At 38.1% G+C, this 11,124-nt stretch overlaps 1 protein-coding gene across 1 annotated transcript; it reads right to left on the reverse strand.

The window, feature by feature from the left end:
* Positions 1-2,812: 2,812 nt before the first annotated feature.
* dhrs3b (dehydrogenase/reductase (SDR family) member 3b) lies at positions 2,813-10,894 on the reverse strand. Its single transcript, XM_028002598.1, has 6 exons — positions 10,139-10,894; positions 6,300-6,443; positions 6,055-6,174; positions 5,416-5,654; positions 5,184-5,309; positions 2,813-5,058 (listed from the first exon to the last, which is right to left on the reverse strand). The coding sequence occupies exons 1-6, from the start codon at positions 10,331-10,333 to the stop codon at positions 4,974-4,976; spliced, it is 909 nt and encodes a 302-aa protein (XP_027858399.1). The 5' UTR covers positions 10,334-10,894; the 3' UTR covers positions 2,813-4,973.
* Between the last annotated feature and the right edge of the window lie 230 nt (positions 10,895-11,124).

Genomic DNA, 11,124 nt, shown 5'->3' on the forward strand with positions numbered 1-11,124 from the left:
ATCTGGGACTGGCTGAGGTTTCACATGCGTTCAGCATCACTGCGGAGCAAGTCAAATGGTCTACAGATCTGGGATTCTAAAATACATTTAATGGATCGTTGAAGACTGACTCTCCAAGTCCCAGCATTGGGATTTTACATGCTTGGCCTGCATATAGAAAGGAAAAACTTTGTTGATTTAAAGTACAGAAGAGGAAATGTCTATGGAATTTAATAGTAAATGTTCAGTATGGAAAAATTAATACTTATAAACATTGAGGGCTAAGTTATTTCAAATCAGTATTGAAAGTGAGCATGAAGTTAACTGTACAGCTTTTCTATCCTGCCACTCAAAGAGAAAACAAATATTTCCAAAATCTTCTAAGTCTAGAGTATGTCACCTATCCATCAATCTACAATTCACTTAATCCTCCTCAGGGAAGTGGAGGACAGGGGGCTGGTTGTGTGTCTCAGTTATCATAGGGTGAGAGGCAGGATGTATCCTATACAGGTCACCCAGAGTACAATTCCACAATGAAAATTAACAGACACCTGGGAATGTAGTCACAGCTGGGACAGCTGAAGTCACATATGTCTTCTCTTGTGATCCATCCTAAAACCCACTGCTTCCACCTGCACTTGGTCAGTAACCGTTGAGCTGACAGTGCTCAAAAGGGAAAAGACTTTCCAAGCTCCACTTTGATTTATTCTGTTTTTTGGCTAACCCTGCACTGAACTTGTCCCGGGAGATTTCCAGCCATTTTAGCCCTCCTTTTCCAGCATACGTGCACAACATGCCTCCTCGACCTAGTTCCATCCCAACATGCTGCTTCTCCCACTGCTTTCGCAACAGCCCATGGAGAGAATGAGAAACAGGCCCCTAGAAGGAGGCTCGGATTCATTCTCAGCAGTGCCTTCTTTCCCCTGTTCCCTTTCCATCTAAGCTTGTGTGGGTCACTTACTGATCACTATGAGAGGCCCTATCGTGAGCACACAGGAGGGCATCTATGGTTCACCAGGATTCAAATGATTGTTTATGAGCCTTGTCTGGCAGCCAAAGGCCAAGCACTCTCCCAGTGTTTAAAACCACTCTGACTTGAGTTCAGACATGGGGTGTCTCTCCTTGTGATTGAAGCTGTGGCCACCATTCCCTTTCATTTCTCTTGCAGTAGAAGTTGAATAATTGTTTTGAAGAGTGTGCTCTGTCTGTGTTTATTTCAGAGAACCAAAAAAAAAAACTGCTGTTATGTCAGAATACATGAATCTGCATTTGTTATACCACATGTGTGTGTATCAACTATTTTATTTACATACTATTTGCTTCATGGTTAACCACGCTGCATAGAGTAGGCATGTTTGATGAATTAGCCCTAAGCTGTGCTCTGGTCAATTTTCCCTGAATGTAAGAAGAACAAAAATCAGAACATACAAATTAGTGAAAAGAAAGCTTGCTTGCAATCTTTATGGTAACCTAAGGAATATCTTAGTATTTTAATTCCATCTATTTTTGATATAATTTCAGTACTTTTTAGATTTATATATATATATATATATATATATATATATATATATATATATATATATATATATATATATATATATATTATTTATTTATTTTTTTTCACATTTTGTCACAGTACAACCACAAGTTTACATATGGTTTTGTTGGGACTATCTATAACAGACCAAGAAAATTGAAAATGAAAAACTTTGAAGATGAAAGAAAGTGATGTCATTCCATATTTTTTTATAAATACAAATCTTGTGCAACGCATTACTTGGAGACGTCAACTAGTTAGTCGATAGATAAATCTTTGTGTGATTCAATCTCAGTACAAATACAGCTATGCTAGCCTTGGAGGTTAGTTGAAGATATTAATGAACAAACAACGTCATGAAGACCAAAGGAACACACTAAACAGGACACGGCTAAAGTTAAGGATGAGTTTAAAGCAGCATTAGGTTATCAAATAAATATCTCAAGCTTTAATCATGTAAACAAAGCAATCTTTAATCCAGCATCCAAAAATACAAAAGCTGCAAACCAACCAAGTAATGCTAACCACTTGAACTGCAAGTGGTTAGCATGCGTAGCTCATGTAGGGGAACGTACTGACAGGATGTTGAAAAGCCAGAAGAAGTTCCATCTTCAGTTTGCCACAAACCACAAGTCATTTAGCAGACAAATGACATCAGCATAAAACATCTTGCCCTAAATGTAAGTGTGGGACAAAGTACAAACACCATGAAACATAGTGGCAGTGACATGCTGTGGAGATGCTTCCTTTCAGTGGCACAGATAAGCTGATCAGAGTTGATATGAAGAAGGAGAGAGAAAAGCACAGGACAATCTTAAAAGAAATCCTGTCAAAGGTTGCAAAAGGCTTAGAGTTGGGACAGAGCTTCACATTCCAATAGGATGACTTTAATCATGTTTCCAGAGTGACAATGGAATGGTTAGACTGAAGCAATTTAAAACGTTATAATGGTCTGGTCAAAGTCCAAATATAAATCTGACTGGTAATATGAAGCAAGACAAACTAAATTTCACGATTGCTCTGCATCCAATTTGACTAGAGTTGACTTGAGTTGTTTTTCAAGGAAGAATGGAAAAAGTGTCACTCTATACCTGGGAAAAGCAAGTAGAAACATATCTGAAAAGAGCTGCAAATGGCAAGCAGAGAATGTAAAATCTATAGATCCAAGGAAGCTTAATACTTTGCATAATTTCTACAGAATTATGCACTATTTTGTGTGGGCTCATCACAAAATGAGCCCACACAATATACTGTAGTTTCTGGTTGCAATACAACAAAATGTGAAAAGTCTGTAAATATGTTTGTCAACAAACTTTATTATGAAAAACTCATGCCAGCAGTTCTCAGAAATACGATGCACATATGTAACGCACATAACATCTAGCAGATTTATCATCATATGGTGTTTAGTTTTGATAGTTTGTGGGTTTTTTAAGAATAAGTTATGAAGATGGCAGAAAAAGACTTTCAGTTTTAAAAAAACCTGAGCTCAACAAAATTCATTAAAAAAGGTGCAGCTTACTCTTAATACAGATTTTTTAAAGATATTCTTAGTAAAGAATATCTTATAATCATCTCATCAAGTATTAACAAAATCAGATTTACTTTGTTTTAGTTCTGATGTAAAAGAAAATGGAAACAATAAAATGTAATGAAGCTCATTAATTTAAATGGTTTTCCCTTTTGGGTGTTGGTGTAACTAAAGAAAGGGAACTTAACTCCATTTTACATCTACTATGAAAATACCTTCAGTGTAAACAAATAAAAAACAAATGGTGATCGCTACTTGCTTAAAATTTTGTTTGCAGTAAAAGCCAATTTGACTAAAATGAGTGACATGAAATCTTGAGAGAGCAGAAAATAAATCAAACTTATTATCTCTGGGCCTTCCCCCAAGCCTGTCTGCCAGGACACAGTGAAGTGCTTGAGATGGTATTTTGCCCTCAATGCAAATTAATTAAGAAAGTAGGACGATACAGTTGGCTTCTAACATTGTCTTGCTAAGATTTAGATAAAGTAATCAATATCACTTTCAGTAGGCAGATTATTTCCCTCTGGAAAAGGCCAGGTTAGCACAGATCCCACCCCCACAATGCTACAGTGAGCGAATTAACTTCTCAGTTATGTGAGAAACATGAGAGCAGTATTGATATTCACTTATAACCTTAGGCATGGAAGTTAATCAGCACGTTTACCAAAATGTCAAAGTATTCATCTAACATGCTGGAGTTAAATTGTTTACTGGCTCCGTATTTCACAGCCTCCTTAGATAGAATCAATGGTCATTTACTCAAATGTGGTTTAAGGCACTTGTGAGTCAATGCAATGTTTAATTCCAAGACCCATACAGATTTATAGAACATGCAGGCTCTGTTTAACTTTAAGACTGAAGAGTGTTGATTGATCTACCAAGCTCAACTCCTAATTTTATTCTTCAGTTTGAAAAAAACCCATGTTGATTAAAAAGGCAATTGTGAATTTAATTGTGAGTCAAATCTCATCTATTGTGTTATTCTTCTTTCCACGTGTTTTGTATTACAGTATTTGAATGTGCTCTGATTCATATGCAAAAGAGAACCCACATTGTTCCATTCTTTTATTACATATGCCTCTGGGGGTCTGTTTGATCTACAAACACAAATGTGCCATATTTCCAGACATCTTAACATTGTCTGGGTACGAGTCAAACTGGTTAAATCGAATTTGATATATTATCATCTTCCCCTTAAATAAATAAAATTTCTTTTTATTGGATAATAAAAGCCTCATGATAACTGCTGGGTGCAATAACTTCAGTGGTCTCACTGCCTGTCCATATTAATTGAATTTTGTGCAAAACCATTTTACCCACATGTGGAGGGCCAAACTGATCTGATTTGGGTTCATTATTTTTCATTGAGAATTACATTACCTTGCATACCTACAATGTTTTCTGAAAGCTGAGACCAAACAAGAGCACGCCTCATGCGCCTCACAAGAGAATGTTTTATGTTTTTGACATCTTTGACACTGCCTTGTGCTCAGAATAAATTCAACTGCCATCACACTTCGAGAGTCACAACCCAGTCATATAATACTGTGTGGATACTTGGTGTTTTGCCATTTTCATTTTAAACATAAAATACATTTTATTTCTAAAACTCAGTTTTATTACTTTGTTTTCCTTTAGACCCAATAAAAAGGATTTTAAAATAGTAAAAATAGCAAATGTGTCACAAAAACCTTCCCAGAATAACAGCTTGTATAGAATTATGCATAGATTCTGCTTTATACATGTACACACAGGGAGGTGTTTCATGTAGTTTACCGCTTACTTCTACGTGCAGAAGCAGCAACTTTTTATGTTCCTTAAGTGTTCATCTTCGATTTCAAAAGAAATCCTCCATCTTTGATTGCTTTAAGGTCCATATTCCCTTTATTTCAACACAAAGTCTCTTGAGATGTGTGCAATCCAGATTTATGTCCTTCCTTTGAATGTATTCATGCAGGTATAACTCCCAGAGAACCTATGGATTTCCTCAAGGGCAACTTGTGGCATGAAGCTGGAGGGTTTGGAGAGACAAGGGACAAAGTGTTCAATAAAAGGCATAAATTAAGGTGAAAATGTTTTTAAAAAGCCCAGATCAAATGAAAAGAACAGAAAATATGAAAAGAGAATTTGTTTTACCTTTTAAGTATAACAAGGGCGTGCATTGTCCAGGGCAAGTAAAGGAAGACCTTGTCAGTTCTGACAGCATCAACGGTCTTCTGGGCAACTACTTCAGGCTTAAGTGGTGGAAAGAGCTGAGGAAACCTAGAAAATAATACATTTAAGATTTGGAGATAAATGGAGCAATCTTATTAAATGAATAACTTTTTTATCTGGTTATATAGATTCAGAGTTTCGAGTGTCTACCAACCTGACTCTCATACCCCGAAACATCTCTGTGTTGGTGTGGAAAGGAAGCACAGTGGTGCAGCCGACACCGGGACAGTCCAATAAGCCAAGTGTCAAACTCTCCATGAAAGCCAGTGATGAGGCTTTAGAGGTGCAATAGTCTATGGCCCCAGGGATTGGGGACTGGGACAGGATGGAGTTAATGCACACTACATGGCCGTGTTGTAGTTCCAGCATTCGAGGCAGGAAAGCTTTTGTTGTCTAAAGCATTAACATAAAAAGAGAGAAAGAAGGGAAGAAGACAAATGCATGAAGGGTAATGAAGAACAGAACCAACATGAGAAATTGTCTGCAGTGTCATTACATATTATATTTCCCATTACATTTAGCTGATAATTCTATTTATGTCTCCTTATGACAAGGTCCTTTGATCTTAATACAGAAAAAAATGCAGAGAGTTTCAAAACTCCTCCGATGTGAGGCAATTTGGAAATTCCTCACTTCACCTGCCATAATAGCAGTCATGACTGACATGTCCGGGGTGCCTTCTGCATATACTTTCATACTATGATCAAAACATAAAAGTAAGGATAATCCACCAGAAGGAATTCCCCTAATTCTGCAGGCAAACAATCTCTGCTTTGACTTATGAAATGCTTACCCAGAACTGTCCCAAGGTGTTGATATGTTGAGTTTTCAGAAGAGCATCGTCATCGCTGTCCATAAAACTTTTACCATGCACTACAGCTGCATTGTTCACTAATATTGTAACATCTCCAACCTTGGATAAAAAAGCACAAGATACCATGGACATTAAAATTGAAATGAAATGCTGGAAAGCAAGAAGATGTTTAAAAGGTAGATGGAATTGCCTCTGCTTGTAACTTTTAACTTAGGACAGTTTACCTTTTCTCTCACCACTTTGGCTTGTTTGTACACTTCGTCCCGATTGGCCACATCACATACAAAGTAGCAGCATTCTGATCCAGAGAGGGAGATTTCTTCAGCTGTCTCTTTTAAACACTTCTCTGTTCTGCCCCAAAGGATCACCTGATAAGCAGCAAGATTTTTAAAGGTTAGAGACAAATAAAGAGAGGTTCTGTAAAGAAACTGAGCACAACACAAACTAATTAAGTGCACTCTTATGTGTACTGTATATTATGTGAGAGGGTAAAAAGGGGATTTACTTATTCTTTATTTGTTATAGTCAGTCTTTGACTGAACATGACATCTTTTATACAACTTTTTGGCAATAAGACATGTTGCTCTTTTCATTGATAGAACAAAGAGGCCATTTTTACTCAAACAAATAGTCTTCGTACAAGATTAAAGGCTTCGAGGTTGCTGTGAATGAACTGTCTCTTCATCCACCCGTACACTAAATGAACGCTAGTCATTTGAGCAGGGAACTTGGTGTTGGCTGGGGATGGGAAGGAGGGGGACCCAGTGATTGGGCAATTAGATCTGTCAGTCTTTGGGGTCAGGGAAAGGTAATGAAATCACGGGGTCAGCCATCCTCATCTCTCAAATACAAATTCTCAGAGAGATTACACAGCTTGTTGGGCAGATGAGCCTTGTCATTGCTGGTAAGGGAGTCCGAAGACAATGTGTGTGTGAAGAGCTGAGGATGTCAGTGCAGGCTTTGGCTGGTTGCCCATGACTGTGAGAATAGCACTGGGCAAAAATATCCACAGTAAAGTGATCTTGCATATTTAAGTCAGGAAGCGTGTAGTCAGCAAGGCTGCTTCTTGGCCCAATGTTCAGTCTGGAATCTCGTATTATTTTGCCAATGTTTATTTGCAAACACCCATTTACTCAGTTGGTATGCAGGAATTTACATTGACTTTGAGATATGACTCTAAAGAATGTCATTACAAAAGTTATATTTGAGAATTTTGCAGAAACTGGATTTTTTTTACAGTGTTGGTGTTCTAAATATATGACTGCACAATCTGGAGATCTGCTATTTGTAGAGGCGAATCAAAGTCAGTGACTCTATACAATCAACTAAGGTGTCTTAGTTAATATTTTGCCAACTGGTATTATAATTTGAAATGTACTGCTTTGTATTATAACTATGATTGAACCTGAAAGTATGTAATTAAGTTTTAATAATTCCATATGATTGGAATAATTGATCATATACTGTAGTTCTGCATGTAGATGGGATCTAATTGCCTTGTAAAGTACCTTGAGATGGCATTTGTTATGAATTAGTGCTGAATAAATAAACTCAATTGGAACAGAACCAAATACAGTATTGTCAGAAAACAATGGAAAATCTTCAGATCCAATCTTTTCACATTATGATTCTCTTTGGTAGTGTTCTGGTTAATGATGAACATGGTAGATTATCATAAACAAATATTTAAGCAATGTAGTTTAGGGGGACCAGCGACTACATTCTTCAATGTGCTCTTCAATTCCTTATCATAACTGTTGGCAATCAGGAGTTTTCCTCCTTCTGAAAACAGCTCTTGTTTGATTGGGGTTTTGTTTGTTTGCTTCATTTGCAAGGCCATTTAAGTAATCACTGAAGGAAGACAGGTCTTGATAAATAATTTAAAGCTTTTAATAGGATTTGAGCCAGACAAATAAAGTTGACAGTTCTCATTAAAACTCGGCACTTAAAACTGTGTTCTCCTGTTAAAACATTATTTAATTTATCAGTTTATCACCCGTCAAAGCACAGAGGACAATCAGAGCAAGCACACATTGGCCAAATTGACATCTGAATAGAAAACTGTTTATAATTGTTCTTGCAAAGGCAGTGTACTTTGGTGGTAAACCGCTGATTGCTCCAACAAGGCATGCCTAACAAGACATAATGTCAACACACGAATCAAGTAAAAGCTCTCTAATCAACAAATTAATGTGGTAGAGCTTGAAAGAAATTCTTGACAGAGATAGAGCATGTCACTCAATACAGACTGAGGCACAACTCTGTGTACTGAGTTGCTTCAGCTGAATTACAGTGATACTTTATCTCCCAAGTCTCAATGTATGGGTGGGTATGAGCCCTCCTTTTCACACCCATTGTATGAGCCAGCAGAGAGGCGGCACACAGAGGGGGCAGCAGGAGTTCAGGAGGCAGTCGCCTGCCGCTGTCTAATTACTGCAGAGACAGCAAGGTCAGTTGCAGGGCAATACCCAGCTGGGAGTGGTGTGCTTCCCGCCTCAAGCACAGCACAAGCACAACCACACAAACCTGTTGTCTGTGTATTGCTTTAGTTCACCTTCCACATGAAGGTTTACTTGTGTTGTTGACAACTATTTTTCTTTCTAAAGTTGGTTTCAAAAAGGATATTTGAAGAAATGTACTTTTAAATGTGTCTATACTTTGACTTTCTTAAAACTTTTTCTACATACTTTCTTTGCAAACATGAGTTTCCCTTTGCAATACATGCAACATATGTCAACTTGTTCACAGTTGGATCTACCATTCTTCATTTTGGTAAATGAAGAATGGTAGATTCTTCATTTACTAATGAAGAATCTATATATCTATAAGCTATAAGATTTTAATCTTAGCCTACATCAAACAAAGATCTGAGCAAAAGCAAATCAGGGACTTTTGACTTTCAGTCACAATGGGGCTGACACCTATGGTGAGTGCAAAGTTCACATAGGTTAGCCATATCCATAATTGCCCGCCTATTTCCTTCTAGCATCTCTTTATCCACAAAACAATTGTTACAGACATTACCAAAGGTGTTGTTTTCAAAGCCCTCACACCTTGATAACAGTCGACAATGAGGTGCTGAAAAGCATAGTGACATCCTTTGTTGTGCAGCTGCAAAGAAATGCTTTTTAAATCAACTGGTTTCTTCTTGCTCATTCCCCTAGGATGTGGCATCAAAAGATGCATGAAAACAGTTAATGTGCCAATGAACTTTCAGCAATGTTTTCAAACTGGTAAAATTGTGTTTCAAAAGATAATTTGAGCTGCAATGCCTGTGTCACACATATACAGATGGTTACAGTCATCAACTTTCAATTGGTCTGCTCAATGTGGGTTGAAATGACAACATTTTTAACCCATGTGTAATGAAGGCGACCATCTGAGGTAATCAAAAAGAGCTTCTCCATTAACACAACCCTATTAAAGAGACAACAGTAATTTTCAAGCACTTGGCTGTGCAATGTTCATCTTCAAGATTAGTAGCCACTGGTGGATTGTTATCCTTAGCATAAAGCAGTCTGCAAAGCATTTCAGATCCAAGCAGAAGCTCTTGGTTAAGATTGACAGAGGATAGGAGTGTTTAGTTGAGAGGGCAAAAATGGGCTTCATTACTACTGAAAAACATACATTTATAATAAACATGACCCTGACAAAGTTGACCTCCAACAGGTCACTAAAATGTGTAGAATATATATATATTCAGGGATAGGAAACTACTGTAATTTGAAAGTGGACTGTTCTAATGCATCTCTCATGGTTTAACTCACAAGAGACAAATTAAAAATGCTTACAAAGCCATTTTCTAATCTGCAGGAACTGCTTCAATAATGCATGCAACAGAATGAACTTCTACTGTGGATATGCTGGTAGATTTTCCAGCAGATGAAATTTCACAAATAGAAAAAAAAAGTATAACAGGTCACTTGATCTGTTATGGCTGCGAATAGCTCACGGAGTTATGCAAAACTTTTGCACACAAACCATTCCCCAACTCCACCTTGCAAAAATAAAAAATAAAAACAGTAAGACAAAATGTATGCATTATGTTGTCTAATTATTTTACCTTTTTGGCTCCTTGCTTGGCGAACTCCATGGCCAGGTGACGTCCAATTCCTCGACCTCCACCAGTGATCAATACCACCTCCTTACTTAAGTCCTTCTTGCTGCTTGGCAACAGCGACAACAAACTTGCCCGGACTATATGATAGAACATTTGGATCGGGAAGAAAAGCATACGAAATGCGCTTTTCAGCTCCATCTCGGAAAGTGGTCACAGACAGCAGACAAGTAATGCGCTGACTAGCTCCAATGTCCTCCAAACAGTGCGCCGCGGGAGATATCTGCAAATATATATATATATTTTTTTATCTACAGCCTCAGAAACTGTTTCATGAGCAAATCGGACGCGGGATGTTAAATAATGAAACCCAGAAGTGCGTTTGTTTTGAGCGCCTTGACATCCTCGAAGGGCATCAGGCTCTTGAAAAGTCTGAGTAATCACTCATCTTTGCTTGTCAGCCACGGAGTGAGACGCAGAAGCGTGAAAGACAAATCCAAGCGACGCAGTGTGTTGTGCGCTACTGAAACCGCCGCGGTCTTTGGTGTTGTGTTCTTGTCCTGTCCTGCTTTATATATTACCCCCTCTTCCTAGACTTTGAGCTATTTTCACAAGTGGAAAGTCCTGGTGGACCTAGAGGGGCGGATTGTAAGGGTATTAATCCTGATTGACATGTTAAGTGTGGATGAATATTTTGCTCCAGTGCCCGTCTGCCCCGACTGGTTGCGTACTTGCATCTTCTCCACCCCCTTTATATGTCTACAGCAGCGCTGGTTCTCAATCTGTGGTCCCGCTCCCCCCTCCAGCGGTAACCCCCTGTGCGTCCCAGGTGGGTGCTCAGTCTGCTTTGGGAAAATTTAACTTCGTAATCCCGTTGACCTGAATTTAACCTCATTGCATAAGTAACAGAATAACAGTAGTGTTGCAATCGCTCAACAGCAGTAAGACAATACAAAAATCACTTAGGATTTGCTAGGTAAACAAGTTTGAGG

The sequence above is a fragment of the Xiphophorus couchianus genome, chromosome 20 (assembly GCF_001444195.1).
Source record: "Xiphophorus couchianus chromosome 20, X_couchianus-1.0, whole genome shotgun sequence".
NCBI classification, from domain to species: Eukaryota; Metazoa; Chordata; class Actinopteri; order Cyprinodontiformes; family Poeciliidae; genus Xiphophorus; species Xiphophorus couchianus.

Coding starts and splice junctions, on each gene's coding strand:
- dhrs3b (XM_028002598.1), bottom strand. CDS start 10,333: ATGGAGCTGAAAAGCGCATTTCGTATGCTTTTCTTCCCGATCCAAATG. Junction 6,444..10,138: donor CCAAGCAAGGAGCCAAAAAG/GTAAAATAATTA, acceptor GCTGCTTATCAG/GTGATCCTTTGGGGCAGAAC. Junction 5,059..5,183: donor GCCCTTGTTATACTTAAAAG/GTAAAACAAATT, acceptor CAAACCCTCCAG/CTTCATGCCACAAGTTGCCC.